Consider the following 23,324-nt stretch of genomic DNA (forward strand, 5'->3'; position numbering starts at 1 on the left):
GAAGAATGGATGCTGTTTTGAAGGCAAAGGGTGGTCACACCAAATATTGATTTGATGTAGATTTTTCTTCTGTTCACTCACTTTGCATTTTGTTAATTGATAAATATAAACTATTAACATGTCTATTTTTGAAAGCATTCTTACTTTACAGCATTTTTTCACACCTGCCTAAAACTTTTGCACAGTACTGTATATAATATATGTATACTGTTTCTGTGTTTATTTGCTTCACAGCCACATTGTTTGTTGTCATTAAAGCAAATAAGAATAACTGTTGTTTTTGTAAGGCCATATTGTTGTACAGTAGTTCAAAGTAAGATGACAGTTAAAATGTAAGGTTGTAGTTATGTTTTTCAACCTGTAAATTTAGTCCTCTAGACACACGATGTCGATATAGCCTCCACAGTAAGCCACGTAATGAGCAATCAAACAATAATCTCATTACATTACCAAAACTTTAACCATTTGAATTTCTCATCCCTGTACTACAAGTACATATTAACAGATTAATAAACAGAACGCTGTAGAGGGCTACTGACATTTATTTAACCCTTACATCCCTATGAATATGTATAACAGGATTTTAAAAGGAAGTTCTTTTCAATATTATTTCAGAGAAGTCATAAGTGTAAATACATTATTGATAAGTTTTAAATTTACCAGTACACTTTTACGCAAATCATTTGTTTAAAAAAAAAAAAAAAAAAAAAAAGTCATTGATATCTGGATCTTGTCGGGCACAAATATGTAATTTGTAAACAGAAGGGGAGATATATTTTTTAATGGATTTCCTGTTCCTGTCACTGATCCCTGAACATTATAGTTAATATAACAATATATTGGAATCTGGGCATTTGATAGATTATGTAACATACAAGCTGTGTTTATTTTATTTTTATTTTTTTTATTTTTAAAATTTTTCAACTTCATTATACATTTGATGAACTCTAACGTTACGGCTAAACCACTGGATATGATCCACTAGTCCCATACCATGCGTTGGGACAGCTGAGACACCAGGTGGATATTGCTATCTCTCAAATAAATGCTTTTTGATTTGGTTGGTGCATCCATTTTTTTTCTAAAACAGCAAGTCTCGAGGTAAGCTTTTTCTTTAAACGCATCAATTTCTAGAATGACCATAATTATCCAGAATTGCATGTGTTGATTCCTTAATTATTCTTTAGATCAGTTTAGCTGGAGTGGCTATACAGACATCTGGAGGTTTATGACTGAATTGCAGGTTAGTCCTGTTGTTTTAATTCTCCCATGAATTTTGCAAGGCCCTACCCATAAGTAGGGCGACAGAAAATTCATGGTACTTTTTCAAGAAATTCACGAATTACAATAAAAAATATATATATATATTATATATATATATATATATATATATATATATATATATATATATATATATATATATATATATAGGATTTCACAGATTGTTACGCAAGTGCCATTTTATTTTAAAAAAATAAAAGTTTTTTTTATAAGTTGCCTAAAATTAATAGCGCATCAAAGAAAATCAGAGGTTGAAACATTAACATTTAACCACTTCAACACTATGACGTACGCACGTACGTCAATTGAAAACCCACTTACAGTACCATGCCGTTCGATACCAGAGACAGTGATGCTAACTTATCACTCAGCGATTTATAATGAAGAGGATGTAAAGCCAAGAACAGAACAAACAGGAGAGCATGCAGCTACTTTACAGGTAAGCCAGCTGCAAACGGGAAGCTGTTTGGTTTGAAATGGCAGTGCTGTGATGAAATACTATCAAAACACAGCGCTGGGTACAGGCAATGCGGCAGGCAGATCCATCACAATGCCTGCACAAAGTAGCTGTGTACACGCATTTGTGACTATCCCTCCAACACAAGCGAAGCAGACATCGTAAAAAAGGTACAGGGTCTGCTACGAAAATGAAAACAAAAGAAAAGACAAGAAAAATGTGCAGTGGTTGCGAAGGCAATCCCGGGTTCTGTTGTATTGAACATTTCAATAAATGGCACCGAACAAGTCGATATTGGCACACGTTTTGATGTTGTTTGATTTTTATTTGATAATTACTGTTTCCTGATTATTATCGTTATTAGCAGCGCTTTTGTTTTCATTGTTCAAAAAAAAAAAAAAAAGTTTTTCTCTCTATATTGAATATGGGTATGTAGTACACAGCAGCATAGAGGGTTAATGAAAAACACAGTTTAAGTCATTTATTTTTGTTTTATTTATCATATGTTGACATTTTATAGCAATTACAGGTTTGAAAACATTATTATTATTATTTTCAAAATCTGGTACCTGGGAAGGGGTTTCATTTTTACATCTGGAGTTGAAGTGGTTGATGGTAGCTACTGAGTCAACATTTACATTGTAACGTTTAAAACAATCTTTTAAAATGTAACAAACATGGGTCATTTAAATGTGTTGGCTAAAAAAAGTAACAAGCAGACAAAACTGATTTGAATGACAAATTCGGCAACGTTGTTGAGTTTTGTAAACGTTTAAAACGTAGGCTATGTTCATACAGTAATTAAACGGGCTGTGTTGTATAGCTTTATACTGGCTTTGAAAAACGAAATGTTAAAAACAGGGTTAAGTGCAAGTGATAAAACCGAAACTTTGTGTTATATAAATTATATATGACGTTTTAAAACCACATAACATCGTGCTACTTGAACGAATCAACCTATACAAAATAATCTGAAGAACAAGAACAGGAAAAACAAGAACAACAAATCATATACGACTTTTTATCCATCTAGTGTATTGCACACGCACACACACACACACACACACACACACACACACACACACACACAATAATTATCTGGCCCGTGAGCAGAAAAATAGTTATTTGTTGAAGGCCAGCAGCGTGCATGTTGTTGCAGTTTCAACACTTATGGTTAGTCTTTGTGGTGTACAAACTTGTCTATATGCGGAAACTGCTCGTTCTACATCCACAGAGTTTGGTGGAATTGACAAAAAGCAGTGTGCAGTTTTTGCCATGTTTGGGAATCTGATTTCAGACCTCACCCAGAAATCAACAATATTGACATTTTTGTCACTTTCAGCGGCATGGTGCTTGGAAGATTCAATTTCATCTCCTCAGCTTGTGAAATCAGGGATTGCATCTCATGGCAAAGATGTAACATCCAAGACTGTCAACATGATAAATGTAGGATCTATTAGTCGTAGTTTTATTATTGTTGCAGACATTTCTATGTAGTTGTCTATGGTTTCTACATGATAAAAGCTGATGAAGAGTAATGTAAAAAAAAAAAAAAACGTTTTTCACGGTAGGCAGTCAAATACACGATTTCCGTGAAATTCGTGAAATCATGAATGTTCCGTGGCCCTACCAATAAGTTAGCACTTCAGTAAAAACTGACAGTATGCATTTGGCTTAGACTTCTGAATAAAAGAATTACTGACAAGACTCTTTTTTTCTGGTCCCTTGAAATAAGTATTAATGAGCTGACTGTATTTAGTTCCATTGCTGTTCTAAGAAATCTCAAATAAAATGTATTGGCACGTTTGACATTTTGTCAAGAGTCTTACCTGGATATGGATTTTTTCCATATGTAACAATTTCATAAAGGAGAATTCCAAAGGACCACATGTCTGACTTGATAGTGAATGATCCATAGTTAATTGCCTCCGGAGCGGTCCACTTTATTGGGAACTTGGCACCTGTGACACACCAAAATATTACATGCATTGGATCATCATTGTAGAAAAATGCATATCAGGATTAATTTCTCATTCATATGAATACAGCTCTGCGTAATTAACACTCCAGCTACAATTGTAAAGGCAAGCTTTTTTTTTTTTTTTTTTTTACTTATTTCATGTCAAAAAAGGTTATTGAAAATAATTTTCAGATTACAGTCTTCTCCTGGTCACAGCTGCGTATATGTGTTTTTGTGAATAATTTGCATAAACATCTGTTTTGTACTTTGCCATTACATACCATCAGAAGGATGACTTTTAGGTTGCACAGCTGAATACTAAACACGGAACTCCACAAGGTAATTTGGAGATTTTAAGTGTAAGGTACTTTAGCTGTCAGGGGCTTGATTGACTTTTAGAGTTGTTTAGTAACCAAATCTACTGGCAAATTTAGTGCAAGGCAGTTAAAAAACAGAACATGAAATTCTGGCACAAAAATAATTTACTGTGCGTCACCAATGTGAAATCATAAAGGGATTTTTAAATCATTTTTTTTCATTTATCTACACATCCTACCCCACAACTTCCAAGTGAAAAAAATGATTCTAGACATTTGTAGAAAATTAATTAAAAATAAAAACTGAAATAGCTTGGTTGGATAAGTGTTCACCCCCCTTGTAATAGCAATCCTAAATTAGCTCAGGTGTAACCAAATCGCCTTCAAAATCACACACAAAGTTAAGTGGCCTCCACCTGTGTTAAATTGTAGTGATTCACAAAGTGTGCCTGTGACAACAATATCCCAAGCACTCCACAAATCTGACCTGTATGGTAGGGTGGCAAGAAGGAAGCCATTACTCAAGAAAGCCCACCTTGAATCCTGTTTGAAGTATGCAAAAAAAAAACTCAGGAGATTCTGTAGCCATGTGGCAAAAAGTTTTGTGGTCTGATGAAACTAAAATGGAACTTTTTGGCCTAATGCAAAGCGTTATGTTTGGCGCAAACCCAACATAGCGCATCACCCAAAGAACACCATCCCTACTGTGAAGCATGGTGGTGGCAGCATCATGTTATGGGGGTGTTTCTCATTGGCAGGGACTGGGGCACTTGTCAGGATAGAAGGGAAAATGAATGGAGCAACATACAGAGAAGTCCTTGAGGAAAACCTGCTGCCCTCTGCAAGAAAGCTGAAACTGGGATGGAAGTTCACCTTTCAGCATGACAACGACCCAAAGCACACAGCCAAAGCTACACTGGAGTGGCTAAGGAACAAAAATGTAAATGTCCTTGAGTGGCCCACTCAGAGCCCCGACCTAAATCCAATTGAAAATTTGTGGCATGACTTGAAGATTGCTGTCCATCAACGCTCCCCAAGGAACTCGACAGAGCTTGAACAGTTTTGTAAAGAAGAATGTCAAATATTGCCAATTCTAGATGTGCAAAGTTGGTATTGACCTATCCCAACAGACTCACAGCTGTAATTGCTGCCAAAGGTGCTTCCACCAAGTATTAACTCAGGGGGGTGGAGACTTATCCAATTATGATCTTTCAGTTTTGTATTTTTAATATATAATTTTTTTCAATAAACTTTGTTCCCCTTAACAGTGTGGAGTATGGTGTGTAGATAAGTGGAAACAAATCCTCATTTAAATGCATATATACACACACATATACATACATACACACATATACAGTGCCTTGCAAAAGTATTCAGACCCCTGACCAATTCTCTCATATTACTGAATTACAAATGGTACATTGAAATTTCGTTCTATTTGATATTTTATTTTAAAACACTGAAACTCAAAATCAATTATTGTAAGATGACATTGGTTTTATGTTGGGAAATATTTTTAAGAAAAATAAAACACTGGAATATCTTGCTTGCATAAGTATTCAACCCCCACACATTAATATTTGGTAGAGCCACCTTTTGCTGCAATAACAGCTTTAAGTCTTTTGGGGTAAGTATGTACCAGCTTTGCACACAGTGTCGGAGTGATTTTGGCCCATTCTTCTTGGCAGATTTGCTCCAGGTTGTTCAGGTTGGTTGGACGACGCTTGTGGACCGCAATTTTCAAATAGTGCCAAAGATTCTCAATGGGATTGAGAGCAGGACTTTGACTGGGCCACTGTAGGACATTAACCTTTTTGTTCTTGAGCCACTCCAATATTGCTTTGGCCTTGTGCATGGGATCATTGTCCTGCTGAAAGGTGAATTTCCTCCCAAGCTTCAGTTTTTTAGCGGACTGAAGCAGGTTTTCTTGCAGTATTTCCCTGTATTTTTGCTCCATCCATTCTTCCTTCAATTTTAACAAGATGCCCAGTCCCTGCTGATGAGAAGCATCCCCACAGCATGATGCTGCCACCACCATACTTCACTGTAGGGATGGTGTGTCTTGAGGCATGGGCAGTGTTAGGTTTGCGCCACACATAGCACTTTGAGTTTTGGCCAAAAAGCTCTATCTTGGTCTCATCTGACCACAAAACCTTTTCCCACATCGCAGCTGGGTCACTCTCATGCTTTCTGGCAAACTCCAGACGTGCTTTCAGATGGTACTTTCTGAGTAACGGCTTCTTTCTTGCCACCCTCCCATACAGGCCAGTGTTATGCAGAGCTCTTGATATGGTTGACTGGTGCACCATTACTCCACTCCCAGCCACTGAACTCTGTAGCTCCTTCAAAGTGATTGTTGACCTCTCTGTGGCTTCTCTCACAAGTCTCCTTCTTGTTTGAGCGCTGGGTTTTGAGGGACGGCCTTTTCTTGGCAGTGCCTGGGTGGTGTGATGCAGCTTCCACTTCCTGATTATTGATCCAACTGTGCTCACTGGGACATCCAAACACTTGGATATTATTTTGTACCCTTTCCCTAATCTATGCATTTGTATTACTTTATCTCTAACTTCTGTAGAATGCTCTTTGGTCTTCATTTTCCTTCAGATTCACAGCCTGACCAATGATCCTTCAACAGTGGGGTTTTTATCCAGAAAATGTGACAGCAACTTTAATGGTTCACAGGTGGAGGCCAATGGTAAGGTAATTGTGTCCTCGTTAGGGCAATTTCTTTCATCGGTGTAAACTGGGAGCTTCCACAGCACAGGGGTTGAATACTTATGCAAGCAAGATATTTCAGTTTTTTATTTTTCTTAAAAATATTTCCCAACAGAAAACCAATGTCACCTTACAGTAACTGATTTTGAGTTTCAGTGTTTTAAAATAAAATATCAAACAGAAGAAATGTACCATTTGTAATTCAGTAATATGAGAGAATTGGTCAGGGGTCTGAATACGTTTGAAAGGCACTGATATATATATATATATATATATATATATATATATATATATATATACTTTCAGCCTTTAATCTATACTGGTAATATATGTTTCTGATTCTCTAATTACAGTCCAATGATCACATGCAGTGATAATGTTTATTGTTTTCTCTGGATCATACTGTATGTCTTTATTGGTAGACCAAATGGTTGAAATCAAGCAAAAGTTTTAGCTTATACAGTAGCTGAACAAATACTACTAAAAAAAGAGAGAATTATTCAACTAATAATCACAGATATTGTGAATAAAATTGGTAATTATCTGCCGTTTTTATGTGCATACATTCCATAACTCTTAGTAGAGGGTTTTTACCTTCTCGGGCTGTGTACTGATCATCCTCAATTACTCTCGCTAAACCAAAGTCAGCAATTTTGCATAACAGTGACTCTGAAACAAGGACATTTGCTGCTCTCAGATCACGATGTATGTAGTTCTTTTTTTCAATGTAAGCCATCCCTTCTGCAATCTGCAACAGAAGCACATATACTGTAGGTTCAACATTAAATGAAATGCCTTGTTATAAAATAATAATAATAATAATAATAATAATAATAATTACAATAATCAAGTAATACGAATAGATTACAATGTTATAAAAATACAGTAGAATTTGGTCCTTTGGAATTGGTCAGATGTCCTCATGCTTGTACATTCTCAAAAACATAAAAATGTAAAACAAAAAAGGGAAAATATCTCAATATAAATCAATAAAGAACTGTGACATACAGTATGCTCATGTCTCTACTATTTCAACTGCCCCCCAGCGGGGGATGAGCACTGTGAGGAGATCCAGTATATTACTGTATATATCACATGGCATTCCAACAAGCCAAAGTACATTTTTGGCTGACAAATCTAAAAAATAAAATTGGTACTCTAATATTAGGAACTGCTCATAAAGGAGAACTTCCATCAACACTTGGTTTCAATCCTCAGAAAAAAAGAGGTTGTAGATCCTCTTTCTGTGCAACACTCTTCAATAGGAAACATAACACCATTTGGCAGTGTTCTAGGTATCAGCAGTTATTCATCAACCACACTGGTCTCTTGAAACCCTGTTTTTTTTTTTGTTGTAATTTACCATTTTTAAAACAAAACAACCCCTGGAGCAGCTGACCCAGTGTGGGAACAGAACAGGTTCCTCACAAAGACTGCACTGTGCATTCTCGTGTTATTATTTGAACCGTCCGAGCTCTACAGAACACGAGTATTACTTTGAAATCCACAAAGACCATTAAGAAACCGCCTATGAGTAAGTATCAAACCATAAAATGTATGCTTGTGAAACTAAATAAAGCAGAAGTGTATACAGAGTGAAAATGTATTTATGTATGTATAGTTCCAGCTGTGGAAAACAAAAACATTTAAGGCTGACTGGAGGAAGCATTAAAATGAGGAGAAATGTTCCTGTTATTTCATATTGTCTTTTAAACTGTTTTTTTTGTTTTTTTTTCCCTTTCAGTGTCCACATGGTATGCTATGGAAATGACATAGGAAATCCTATTTCTTATTTGAAATGGGGGCACAATGTCAACACTGATGCAGAGTCTACTGCAAAGCATTTACTGTATTTCGTATTCTTTAATATATCAGTGAATGTTGCAATAACACATCTATGGCTGGTTTTCACAGACCCAAATTAGCACTATTCTTGGATCGCCTAATGTTACCTTTGGTACGGCAATCCAAGATTAGGGCTAACCAGGGCGTGTGAAACCAGCCACTAGTCAGAAAGTGACTGCAAATAAGCACATTTTATGTTCCTCTTTTTTGGTTTACCAATGCACATTTTGAAATGTATTTCTATTTTTGTTTGGTATTAAATAAACCAACAGTGCTGCAAATTTTGAAAATGGGAAGCCTAGAGATTTGTTTTAAAATGTCCTTTTTAAAACTTTGTTACGTATTACAATAAACGGCAGCTTCATTTTTTATACATAGCATTAGAATTATAAAAGAACACCTTTGCTTACCTGAGCTGAAAAATCAATTAACTTTGGTAATAGCAGCTTGTTGCCTTCTTCGCTTTTTAGGAAATCTAACAAACTACCTGTAAGACAAATGTTTTAGGAGTGTTGTTATTCACTATAAATGAGTAAGTTCTGTTGTTGCAGTCCCAGGTTTACTGTTTAAGCTGTACTGTTTTAATGTTTCAGTGAACATGTTATGAATGCAGGGCTATTAAATAAGTAGAAGTACAGTAGAGGAACTGCAAATTATTCTTAGTTATTTCCTTGATTATATATATATATATATATATATATATATATATATATATATATATATATATATATATATATATATTCACACACACACACACACACACACACACACACACACACTGCAGTGCATTACTAGAAAATATTTAAATCGAGGGGTTATGTGACATCATAAACCTCAAGAGTGAAGAACACCGAGATGAAATATTTCCTCGGAATGCACTTCAGCCCATGTTATTTTTTGTATTGCATGGATTTTAAAAATACATTGTTGTTTAAGATATCTATCATTACTACTCAAAACAGAACGTACCTTTCCGGGTTAATTCTCAATGCCGTCTCTCTTCGTAATGCATAAATAACAATAACATGTGTTGAAATCAGAATAGTATTGTAGCAATCTTTAAAAAGACACCACCTACCAAGTCTATAAAGGAGAGTCAAGTCATGCAGCTCAAGAAAAAATAGCTAAATCCCCAAACATACAGTATGACCAAAGCCTCTGGGGAGAGCTCTGCCCACTACACAGAGTGCCAGTTTCATACTCACTGCCATCTTTTTTCAAGCTAATCTTGATTGACGGTGCAATCAAGTGCAATACAACTTTTTTTTAAGCATGGGCCACAGTGTAAATATAGCTACACTATATATATATATATATATATATATATATATATATATATATATATATACAGACGTGCTCAAATTTGTTGGTACCCTTACAGCTCATTGAAATAATGCTTCATTCCTCCTGAAAAGTGATGAAATTAAAAGTTATTTTATCATGTATACTTGCATGCCTTTGGTATGTCATAGAATAAAGCAAAGAAGCTGTGAAAAGAGATGAATTATTGCTTATTCTCCAAAGATATTCCAAAATGGCCTGGACACATTTGTTGGTACCCCTTAGAAAAGATAATAAATAATTGGATTACAGTGATATTTCAAACTAATTAGTTTCTTTAATTAGTATCACACATGTCTCCAATCTTGTAATCAGTCATTCAGCCTATTTAAATGGAGAAAAGTAGTCACTGTGCTATTTGGTATCATTGTGTGCACCACACTGAACATGGACCAGAGAAAGCAAAGGAGAGAGTTGTCTGAGGAGATCAGAAAGAAAATAATAGACAAGCATGGTAAAGGTAAAGGCTACAAGACCATCTCCAAGCAGCTTTATGTTCCTGTTACAACAGTTGCAAATATTATTAAGAAGTTTAAGGTCCATGGAACTGTAGCCAACCTCCCTGGGCGCGGCCGCAAGAGGAAAATCGACCCCAGATTGAACAGAAGGATAGTGCGAATGGTAGAAAAAGAACCAAGGATAACTGCCAAAGAGATACAAGCTGAACTCCAAGGTGAAGGTACGTCAGTTTCTGATCGCACCATCCGTCGCTTTTTGAGCGAAAGTGGGCTCCATGGAAGAAGACCCAGGGGGACTCCACTTTTGTAAGAAAAACATAAAAAAGCCAGACTGGAATTTGCTAAAATGCATATTGACAAGCCACAATCCTTCTGGGAGAATGTCCTTTGGACAGATGAGTCAAAACTGGAGCTTTTTGGCAAGTCACATCAGCTCTATGTTCACAGACGAAAAAAATGAAGCTTTCAAAGAAAAGAACACCATACCTACAGTGAAACATGGAGGAGGCTCGGTTATGTTTTGGGGCTACTTTGCTGCGCCTGGCACAGGGTGCCTTGAATCTGTGCAGGGCACAATGAAATCACAAGACTATCAAAGCATTCTGGAGCGAAACGTACTGCCCAGTGTCAGAAAGCTCTGTCTCAGTCGCAGGTCATGGGTCCTCCAACAGGATAATGACCCAAAACACACAGCTAAAAGTACCCAAGAATGGATAACAAAAAAACATTGGACTATTCTGAAGTGGCCTTCTATGAGTCCTGATCTGAATCCTATCGAACATCTATGGAAAGAGCTAAAACTTGCAGTCTGGAGAAGGCACCCATCAAACCTGAGACAGCTGGAGCAGTTTGCTCAGGAAGAGTGGGCCAAACTACCTGTTAACAGGTGCAGAAGTCTCATTGAGAGCTACAGAAAACGTTTGATTGCAGTGATTGCCTCTAAAGGTTGTGCAACAAAATATTAGGTTAGCGGTCCCATCATTTTTGTCCATGCCATTTTCATTTGTTTTATTATTTACAATATTATGTTGAATAAAAAATCAAAAGCAAAGTCTGATTTCTATTAAATATGGAATAAACAATGGTGGATGCCAATTACTTTTGTCAGTTTCAAGTTATTTCAGAGAAAAATGTGCATTCTTCGTTTTTTGTGGAGGGGTACCAACAAATTTGATCATGTCTGTATACATATATATATATATATATATATATATATATATATATATATATATATATATATATATAGCGAGAGAGAGAGAGAGAGAGAGAGAGAGACACACACACAGTAGAGAGTCAATTATCCGATCTTTGGTCAGCCGTACTGTCTAATCAACCGAACACACCTGTAATCACATGATGAATTAAGTGTGGTGTATTACACACACAGCTTCTGCTGCTAAAACGGCTATGAGATTTAGCTGCCAAAAAAAAGAACCAGCAGACTGAGGCAAATGAAAGTTACAGAATTATTCAGACCACCAAAAACCTTAGATGGAGCATTGTGTGCTTTAAATTGTTGCAGTTGCACTTCTTGTTGTTTTGTGTGCACTTATATAAAACTGACTGTTAAAGAAGAAAAATTTGACGACGTTGGTGTTTTGTAACTAAACTGTATCCCGTTAAGACCGCTCACGCAGCATTTGGCAGGCTGCACAAAATGTCAGTTTATCAACCGACATGATTATTGCTTGTTAGCTGCGTTGAAAATCAAGTATATCCTGTGGTTACTTAGTAAAGCCCAGCCACACCGGATTTTGACAGGCTGTACAAAACGTGACAATAAAGCAGGTTTGTGAGATGAGTTATGGTGCATGGTGAGTGAGTTTTAAAAAACTGCGATAATAAACTGGGTATGACATTAAGCGAGGTGATATAAAATGGGTTCATCTGTAATTGTTATTAATACCTGTTCGATTAGCCATACAAATCGATTATGCAAACTAGTATTGGTCCCAGTTAGTTTGGATAATTGACTCTCTACTGTATGTATATATATATATATATATATATATATATATATATGTATGTATGTATGCATGCATGTTAAAGCCTCCCTGCGTGGAAAATATATATACACACAGTATACACACACACACACACACACACACACAGTGCCTATAGAAAGTCTACACCCCCTTTCAAAATTTTCACCTTTTGTTGCCTTATAGCCTGAAATTAAAATGCAAAAAAAATTGCTCTTATTGTATTACTTGTATTGTAACACTTTATGTATTTGCTTACGATTGTAAGTCGCCCTGGATAAGGGCGTCTGCTAAGAAATAAATAATAATAATAATAATAATAATAATCAAAATAGTTTGTTTTTTTCATTGATCTACACATCCTACCCCACAACTTCCAAGTGAAAAAAATATTCTAGAAATTTGTAGAAAATTAATTAAAAATAAAAACTGAAATAGCTTGGTTGGATAAGTGTCCACCCCCCTTGTAATAGCAATCCTCTTCAACCAATCGCCTTCAAAATCACACACCAAGTTAAGTGGCCTCCACCGGTGTTAAATTGTAGTGATTCACATGATTTCAGGACAAATTGAAGCAGTTCCTGTAGGTTTCCTCTGCTGGGTAATGCATTTCAAAGCAAAGACTCAACCATGAGCAAAAACTATTTTAATGCATTTTAATTTCAGGCTATAAGGCAACAAAAGGTGAAAATTTTGAAAGGGGGTGTAGACTTTCTATAGGCACTGTATGTATATATATATATATATATATATATATATATATATATATATATATATATATATATATATATATATAATGTAAGGTATAAATAGGGCTTTTGATTTTCGGTTTTAACCAATAAAACCCGATTAAACACCCCCGATACAAAAAAAATGAAATCGGTGGATAGCCAATAAACACCGGAAAGCACCGGAAAAACTGTGGAAATGGTTAATCTATTCACGTTGACTTTACCTTATTCCCATTAAAAAATAAAACCTACTACAAAAATAATAATAAATACATTTCCCAGTGCTGCTGGGCAATGTCCCGCCTTCCTGACTTAGATCTATCATTGATTCGTTCTCTATACTTTAAACCCGCCCCAACTACTGAATGACAGCACATTTCGACATTTATATTGGAGACTCCGCTTGCGAGATTTAAAACGAGTATACAATCAGGATGGAGGCTTGGTGGCGGGATTTCAAGCTGTATTACAGTTAAGATACAGAGGATTTAAAACAGAATTGTGGCGAAATGTACAAAAATGCCTACACACAAAAACCCCAGAAGAATGTGCCTGTGACCGTAGGGATTTCGTTGTGGAAGACAGCAAAGGAAAGAAGGTACTTAAAAACTTAAGTGTGCAAGTACTGTCGAGTTACTACTATACATATTTTGGCAAAAAAAAAAGAAAAAGAAAAAACTCATTTTGAAAAGTAACTGAAAACACTAATTTCATAATACAATATTATCAAAAACGAAAGCCCCGAAAAAAATGATTTACATAAAACACGAAAATTAAGCACTGAAAAATACAATTACTAAAACCCCCAAAACAGAAGCCCTAGGTATAAACCACGACGGGCTGTGCCGTTCCTATGATATATACCACGCCTTTAACCTCCCCAGAAGTGGTTTATACCGCTTATAACACGGCTACCTGTCATTTGTGGGAAGAAAAATAATTAAAATAATTAAAACACATTTAAATTAAGACAAAACCAGAAACTTTTATTGTGTATACAACCACAGTGTAATATAGTCCCAAATTTAATTTAATTCATTGTTCGCTTATTAAAAATAAATTGCACATTTTCGTTTATTATGAATTTCTGCATCCAAAGTGTCATCTCACTAGAAACTAGGAGACTGAGCACAAACTGTGATGATGACCGGAGTTTCAAATGACATTAAGGAAGTAAGGGGAGCAGCTATGATGGAGACTGAAGTCAGATCTTGAGGTGAGTTTGTGAACTCATTATATGCGAGGCACACATATTCTAGTAGGTTTTCATCCTTTTGGATCTCAAAAGATGCTTTTGTTAGTTGTCGGACATCCTTGCGTCCAAGTCGTGCTAGATTAAGTTGACGATCAAACAGACTTTACGCACCAATCCAACTGCGGTGTCAGGGGACAGTGCCTCTGTTTCCCGCAGACATTTCAAATCCAGGCCGGTAATTCGGGGGGTGGTGTCTAGCCTTTACTTCACCTGTTTTTCCAGTTTTCCTGACTGACAGGAATACATTACTGCTGGTTTTAAACTCGCTGTCAGCAGAGATGTTAAAGCTTCTACTGTATTAATGTATTTATGTATATGTATTTAGTCCAGCTCAGTGTTATAAAACTAGAGACTGAACACTGGTCCTCTTTTTTGCAGTGGTTTTGTAACTAATAACAAATAAAATGGCAGTTTGTCATGGAATTTAGAATGTAGTGGTGCATAGTGATTTATTCAGTGTGAAGCGGCTCATTAGTATGCAAGCCATGCTATATGCTATATATATGCGCACGGTCATGTGATGCTGTTTAACCAATCAGATGTTGTTATATATATATATATATATATATATATATATATATATATATATACACACACACAAGGTAATCCATCGCATATCCAACTGCTGTGGGACCAGAGTAAGGGCGGATATGTAAAAGGTTGAATGAATTAATCCTATTTTTTAAATACCATTACACACCCACATAACAATTACTATATTCACACGTGCATTCGCTGCTGAGTGACAGGCAGGAGACCGAAACAGAGGTTAAAGCCGATACGCCCCCCGCAGGCAAACAGGATTTATTTACATATCAACACACTGAACAGCTCACGTGACACTACCACTAATGGCAGCGCACGGAGCACATACAACACAGTGTACGAAAACTTTGGTAGGATCTACAATATCTGAACTAATCTTCGCTGTTCAATAATAAACTAACGTTGCTGAAGAGGTTTATCATGGCGGATAAATGGTTAGGGTGGATATGTGACGGGCGGATACGCGACTGATTACTGTCGCATTTTTCAGAACTCGTACTCGAGTCACAGGCGCAAAAAAAAAAAAAAATCGGACCCGGCACTCGGGACTCTGACTCGAGGTTTGAGGACTCGACTACATGTTTATGATATATATATATCGAAAGCGTGCCTCTGCGCATCAGCAAGTAACTATATAAATTATTACAGGTGCTCAATCATATATATATATATATATATATATATATATATATATATATATATATATATATATATATATAATACAATTAAAATAAATGGTAAGCACATTTGTTATACTGTACTGTATGTCTTATTTCTTACTGGTCGATTGCTTACAGTACATCGAAAATTATTTCAAAGGGACATGTCAGTGATTACGTTCCGGTGTACCAACTGTAGATAGACATGCTCGAGAGCTGTTTTTAAGATAAAAAAAGGTCATCAGGATGTGATGACTGGAACAGCAAATGACTGCTCTTTAAGGAGTCTACAAAGCGTGAATGGTAGGTTATTGATCTGTGCTGGGTGTCTTTGTTAATACACAACCAGCATCAATGACAATACAGACTTCCTTGCTTGTGCAGTATGCAATATTGTTTTAGCTTAGATATTAAACTAGCATACATACCATTTGCCATGAATTCAGTGATGATGTAAATGGGCTCCACCTTGGTGACCACAGCGTACAGTCTCACCAGTCTGTCATGCTGAAGGGCTTTCATCAGGTTGGCTTCTTCGAGGAAAGCCTGTGCTGACATGGTGCCTGGTTTCAGGGTTTTCACGGCCACTTTAGTGGAGTTGTTGTAGTACGCTAATGAAGAAAGTACAGTAAATCAACTGAAAGACCAGGCAGCAGCCAAAGGCCTTGTTCAGAAAAAAGTGTATTCATTGGTTCTGTAATAGTTGACTTATAGGGGCCCTTTCAAGGAAGATCTCCGAGTCAAATCATAACACTACATGCATCAATAATAATACAGGCTTTCTTGCTTGTGCATTAAGATGGTTGAATACCATAATAAAACCACTGACACACTGTAGCTATTGCTAAGAGTATTAATGAACACAGAGGGGTAGCTAATACTGTTGAACCAATTTACTTAAAAACTTCTTAGTTTATCACTGCATTAAGACCTTTAAATGTATAATAGTAATTAACTAATTATTTTTTTTGTATAAACATTCCATTTAAAAAACAATTAAATATTTTGTTCACAAAAAAAAAGAAATACATTTCTGACCATTCTATATTAAATCTGCAAAACCAAAGCAATGTGTTATGCTAACTAAACCTTAGGGACTACTACAAGTGGACGTGTGCATATGAAACTAACGTGTGAATCAGTTGAAAGCAGCTGCAGATCTCATACAAACATCATCTTTTAAAACAACTCAGAAAACTCAGCTCATCAAAATGATGAGCAACACAGATTAATGTAAAAGTTATCAAGCAGACCCCCTTTTCCATGAATTTATTCTGAAAGAAATCAAATTTTACTATTACATTTTACCTAATCATTTTCGGAAACCTTTATGAGAACTCAAGTTTATACCCACAGTATCGGTAACAAGGCTTGTATTCGTTCTTAATTTTTTAGACATATCTTTGCATAAATATGACCAATACAAATTAAACAAAAGCATATAATATATTATAGTCCTGGGACAAATATCCGAAGAAATATTGTTTGACATGTATTCAGAAACAAAAATCAGATGTTCGTATTCGCTAGAAATGACAAAAATACCTTGCGCTTATTTACCGCCTCACCAGAATTTGAGCGGCAATTTAAAAAACGGCAAATGAAAAAGAGCTCCATGTGATGTGAGATTTATATATTTATATAGTTAAATTTAAGTAAAAAAATTAAATTTAAAGTTAAATTTCAGTTTTCTTGCTGGTTGTACAAAAAGGCACAAGTAAACCTCATGTATTACTTTGTGAAAACATGTCTATGGCCACTGTTTACTGTGAAGAAATAGCAAGGAGTGACAAAGTAAAAAAAATAAAATAAAATGCTATGTCAACTTTATGTAGTATTTGTTTAGGGAATAAAGAAAAAAAAAGTTTAAATTGAACTGCTATTGGGCATCATTTGTTTTCTAGTTTCACTATTACTACGGGAGAATGAAAATAATTACGCGATTATGTTTTATTATTAATAATAATTGATCTTGAAAGCGGGTCAGCAGCTCTCGCAGTAACTATATTGCTTGCAACCAAACCCCGCAAGGATTGCCCTGTGTAACACCCCTGACAACGTCCTGACAACTCAAGCAATCCTATCCAGTCAGCGCACCGGTATATGTCACATGACTATGTCTGCTCCAGTGAAACAAAGGGTAAAATAGACACTAAGATAGCCAAAATATATAAATTTATATTGAAGGCTATGATTTTTTTAAACAAAGTTACAAACTGGAATTACAAGCTACTGTACTCTGCTCACCAGGATTCACATTTTGTTATCTTGTTGTTACCTTTTAAATCGTTAACGTTATTTCCCAACCCAGGAAAAAAAAAAAAATTACAATACAATACAATATTTATTATCACTGACTCGGATTTAATAAAAAAAAAATGCTTTCTGTAGCCCCTATGGTGTGTATAAATGTAGCATGTTAACATTGCTTTTTTCATTTCTTTAATGCAATTAATAAAATGTACCGGTAATTTTATTATAAATGTGTGGTGCTTGCTTGTAATTGAAGGCTGGTTTATACTTCCGACTGCGACCCAATTTTTGGTCTCAGTCAGTAGTCTCCAACGGTCGGAATGACATCACCCACACTGTCGCGAGCTGCGTACTTTTTGAAAAGTCTGGCCTTTTCTTGTGTGTCTGCGACAGCAAAACGCACAGGATAGGATGATGTTGAAAAATTCCAACATTTGTTGCGTGGTCGAAAGCCAGTGAAGCGCGATAGAGCAAGTTTTTGAGGAACCCAATAAACATGAACAACAGAACAGGATTTTAAACTTGCCTCTAAAAAATGCGCAGCAACCACTTGTATAATAATCCATCCATCCATCCATTATCATTAACTGCTTACTCCTTTACAGGGTCACGGTGAGCCGGAGCCTAACCTGGCATACACAGGGCACAAGGCGAGACTACATCCTGGACGGGACGCCAGTCCATCGCAGGGCACCACACACACACACACACACACACACACACACACACACTCACACAGAGGGCAATTTAGAGCGACCAATCAACCTGGACAGCATGTCTTTGGACTGTGGGAGGAAACCGGAGTACCTGGAGAAAACCCACGGGAACACGGGGAGAACATGCAAACTCCACATAGACAGTACCCTAAGCCGGATTTGAACCTAGGACCCTGGCGCTGTGAGGCAGCAGTGCTAACCACTATGCCACCGTGCCGCCCCTTGTATAATAATAATTAATAATACTAATAATAATAATAATAATAATAATGAATACAATGTACTTTTATTTGTATTATTGTTATTCTTTTATATATTTGAGTCACTAAAGTTAACATTGCAATTTATTTTCTGTATGCAATTACTTTCCCCATCAAACCAGTAACGTTGCTCAGCTGTTCAATACATGTGATTGAAGGCAGTATGGAGAATGGCTGATCAGTTTTACTTGTTTGCTGCTCATATAAACATATATGAGCCAATTTATACATTCACTTCACTCATGAGAAGGAAAATTTTAAAATCCCGTCTCAAAGTGTTGCGGGATTGTGGAGCCTGTTGGCAACCCTAGTCACAAGTCGACACCGGCAGTAACGCAGACTGGCTGAAAGTATGACCGACAGCTACGACCACTTTGCTGAGTCAAAAAGGCTGCAAACTTGGGGGTGCTTCAATCCTTCTGGCGCACCAGACCTGTCTGCAGCTGACATACGGCTTTTGTCTGCAAGAGAAGTATAAACCAACCCTTACAGTCTCAGGTCCAAACTGTCAGCCGAGTGTAGATATACTATTTCCATCCTCGCTATATGGCCTTCATTATAAAATTAAATACTGATTTTAAAAATAAATAAATAAATAAATAAATAAATCAATCTGGTGTAGTAATCTGATGAAGTGCTGCTGATGTTGGCTTGTACAGCTCTGTGCAACCGGCACGGCAAAGCAACTTTTTTTTTTTTTTAAATAAGGAACCAAGGTTTTAAATCAACATTTGCATGAAACAAAACTGAAACGTTGATGCACTTCTTTTTTTTTTGTGGGGGTTGTACTGTGTTTAACGAATAGGATATAGCCATAATACTAGATGCAGCATGCCACAAATAGGTACTGTACTTTTATTCACAACTCATTGCTATTATTATTATTATTATTATTATTAGTGGTAGTAGTGACAAATACTGTAAAAGAAAATCAAAGAATAAAAATAGTACTGATATTACTAATAATTTAGCTAATGCCTTTATCCAAGGTGACTTCCTTAACCTACTCCAGCAGCTTGTTCGTTTTGGTTTGTCCTTTTATTATAGCGAACAAAAGGCTTTGGACCCAAACAGGGTTGTTATAGCGAGGGTGTACAGTATTTAGTATCTGACGTGTATGTTTACTAAATGTATTTTTTGTTTACGACTGTAAGTCGCCCTGGATAAGAGCATCTGCTAAGAAATAAATAATAATAACATAGGACACTTGCACATTAATATATAATGTGTGCACATTTGTTAAATCATTTTTGTTATTTTTCACCTTCCATGGTGTTCGACATTTAACGGATGGTATAAAGAAGTTTGGATCAGAATCCAATATCATCCCTTACAAAAAAAGTAATATACTGCAAGTATACTTGTGCCAAAATTGTCTGTTAACATTATACTATCCTATTTTGGCACAAGTATACAACTTTTTATATTTTCTTTGTAAATAATGCAATGTAGTTCTCAAATATTGGACATTTCTTAGATATTATCTTCTCTTTTGCATACCTGTATTGTCTCTTGCTAGACATGCAGATTCTGACAAATACTATTAGAAAACCAGGTGCAACTAATACTCTGAATCAAAAAGCTATACAAAGGAGTTTTTACAAAGGAGGATACAGACAACATGCCCCACATGTCTACCTGTTCCTATCCAGTTTTAAGTAACTTTAGCATAACAGAGGCAGAAGTGTTAAAGGGACTAGGAGCTCTTAAAATAAACAAATCCTCTGAGTCAGATGTGATCCTCCCAATAGTACTCAAAGAAATTAAAGTAGTTATTTACAAACCGCTAACCAAGATCATGCAACAGTCTCTTGTCAAAGGGGTTGTACCGACAGACTGGAAAATAGCAAACATAATAACGATCCACAAAAAGGGAGACAAATCCGAACCAGGTAACTACAGACCAATAAGCCTGACTTCTATTACATGTAAACTTATGGAAACTATAATAAGATCCAAAATGGAAAATTACCTATATGGTAACAGTATCCTGAGAGACAGTCAGCATGGTTTTAGGAAAGGGAGATCGTGTCTAACTAACCTGCTTGACTTTTTTGAGGATGCAACATCGACAATGGATAATTGCAAAGCATATGACATGGTTTATTTAGATTTTCAGAAAGCTTTTGACAAAGTCCAGCATAAAAGATTAATTCTCAAACTGAACGCAGTAGGGATTCAAGGAAATGCATGCACATGGATTAGGGTCTGGTTAACATGTAGAAAACAGAAAGCACTGATTAGAGGAGAAACCTCAAAATGGATCGAGGTAACCCTTGGTGTACCACAGGGATCATTGTTAGTTCCTCTGCTCTTCCTAATCTAAATTAATGACTTAGATTCTGGTATAGTAAGCAAACTTGTTACATTTGCAGACAACACAAAAATTGGAGTGGCAAACACGGATGCAGCAGCAAAGGTCATTCAAAATGATCTAGACAGCATTCAGAACTGGGCAGACACATGGCAAATTATATTTAATGTAGAAAAGTGTAAGGTACTGCACGCAAACAATACAAATGTCCATTATATATACCATATGGGAGATACTGAAATTGAAGAAGGAATCTATGAAAAAGGTATTGACAATGTCGACCCAGGGGACTTTTTTGACCTGAAAAAATAAACAAGGACCAGGGGTCACAAATGGAGATTAGATCAAAGGGGCATTCAGAGCATAACATAGGAGGAACTTTTTTACACAGAGAATTGTGAGGGTCTGGAACCAACTCCCCAGTAATGTTGTTGAAGCTGACACCCTGGTATCCTTCAAGAAGCTGCTTGATGAGATTCTGGGATCAATAAGCTACTAACAACCAAACGAGCAAGATGGGTCAAATGGCCTCCTCTTGTTTGTAACCTTTCTAATGTTCTAATTGCAGTCTAAGAGCAGTATAATCTAACATGGGGATAACATGGCCAGCATTTACTACAAAACTGATGAGACACCACCACAATTCTGTGCTACCATACTACAAGTGATTATCAGAGAGATTTAGTGTTTAGTAACATCTGATTGTTAATGAAAGATCACATCAATATGTTTATAAAGAGTTTTGTGTTGCTATCATGTGCTATCATGTGTTAAATTAATCATTAAGCAGAATTCTCAAAATTACAGCTTTCAATGTACGGTAAGAGTATTTTTTTGTAGTAGTAGGCTTTTATTCTTAATTGTTTAATTAAGACAAAACTGTTCATTCCACTTCCCTTTACTTTAAAATACAATTCCCAAATAATACTATAACTGGTAAAGTCATTTTCAAGTTTCAAGTGAAATATTAGAACCACAACCATCAGGTTTCTGGTTTCTTAACTTCAATGAAGCTACCACAGATGTGTTTAGGAACATGTTCATGAATGAATCATACAGGAAAGCAACCAAATTAATTTGATTTAAAAAGACATCCAGGACAAAAAATCTCTTCTGAATTACAAATTGCATTCAATATAATTGTTCATAATTAGGCTTGCTACTTTTCGATATTAAATCAGTAATGCTGGGCTCCCGAGTGGCGCATCCAGTAAAGGCGCTCCTCGCAGGATGTGCCCTATAGCCTGGAGATCGCTGGTACGAATCCAGGCTATGTCACAGCTGACCGTGACCGAGAGTTCCTAGGGGGCGGCGCACAATTGGCTAAGCGCTGCCCGGGTAGGGAGGGCTTAGGTCGGCAGGGGAATCCGCGGCTCACCGCGCATCAGCGACCCCTGTGGCCGATAGGGCGCCTGTGGCTCTGCAGCGGAGCCGCCAGATCTGTGTTGTCCTCCGGCACTATAGGTCTGGTAGCATTGCTGTGGATCTGCAGTGCGAAAAATGACGGCTTGGAAGGAGCACGTTTCGGAGGATGCGTGTTTCAGCCTCCGTTTCCTGAGTCGGCGGGGGGGTTGCGAGCGGTGAGCCGGGGACACAGATAATAATTGGGCATGCTAAATTGGGGTGAAAACCGGGGTAAAAACAATTGGCGACGACTAAATTTTTTAAAAATAAAAAAAAAATACAAAAAAAAATATATAAAAAAAATAAATCAGTAATGCTCGTTCAACATCAAATTCTTAAAAAATATGAGTTTGACCGAAATAAACCACTCGCTATTTTTAATTTTCTAACCAAAAATAATAATTTAGAAATCCTTTCCAGTTTGTGTAGTTTTAATACTTGCTGTCTGTCCCGTCTCCGTTCCGCTCTGAATGGCTGGGGGTCGCTGTCAGTCATCTCTGTGGTCTGTTAGTACTGTAGTTTCACCCTGTTCTGACAGATCTTGTTGACTGAAGCAGTGCTAGAATGCTCTCATTTGCCAGCTACAGCGCCTGTCATTCAAAGTGCCTACTTGAAATTAGCGGGTTAAGGTGTGCGCAAGCTTTTGCTTTAGGTATACGGTGACAGTAACTAGTTTGATTTGAAAACGGGGCGCAAGAGAAAAACACTTTATGAATATTGGTCACAATACCCTGTCCGACGGCTGAAGTCTCCACGGCAGGACAAAGTGGGCCCGTCTGCCTTGTCTTCCAGTGGCTCTGAGTCCGGCTGTACTGAAGCAGGAGAGGGGA

At 36.6% G+C, this 23,324-nt stretch overlaps 1 protein-coding gene across 2 annotated transcripts in view; it reads right to left on the reverse strand.

Annotated features, from left to right (window-relative positions):
- LOC117400239 (tyrosine-protein kinase Lyn) overlaps positions 1-23,324 on the reverse strand; it is a 56,327-nt gene that overhangs the window by 12,001 nt on the left and 21,002 nt on the right. For both annotated transcript variants that reach the window (XM_033999867.3, XM_033999868.3), the window contains exons 9-12: positions 15,976-16,158; positions 8,986-9,062; positions 7,325-7,478; positions 3,568-3,699 (exon numbers count right to left, since the gene is read on the reverse strand). In XM_033999867.3, the coding sequence (XP_033855758.1) occupies positions 3,568-3,699; positions 7,325-7,478; positions 8,986-9,062; positions 15,976-16,158 (546 nt within the window). The remainder of the gene's footprint in view (positions 1-3,567; positions 3,700-7,324; positions 7,479-8,985; positions 9,063-15,975; positions 16,159-23,324) is intronic.

Source organism: Acipenser ruthenus, chromosome 4, assembly GCF_902713425.1.
Source record: "Acipenser ruthenus chromosome 4, fAciRut3.2 maternal haplotype, whole genome shotgun sequence".
In the NCBI taxonomy this organism is placed as follows: Eukaryota; Metazoa; Chordata; class Actinopteri; order Acipenseriformes; family Acipenseridae; genus Acipenser; species Acipenser ruthenus.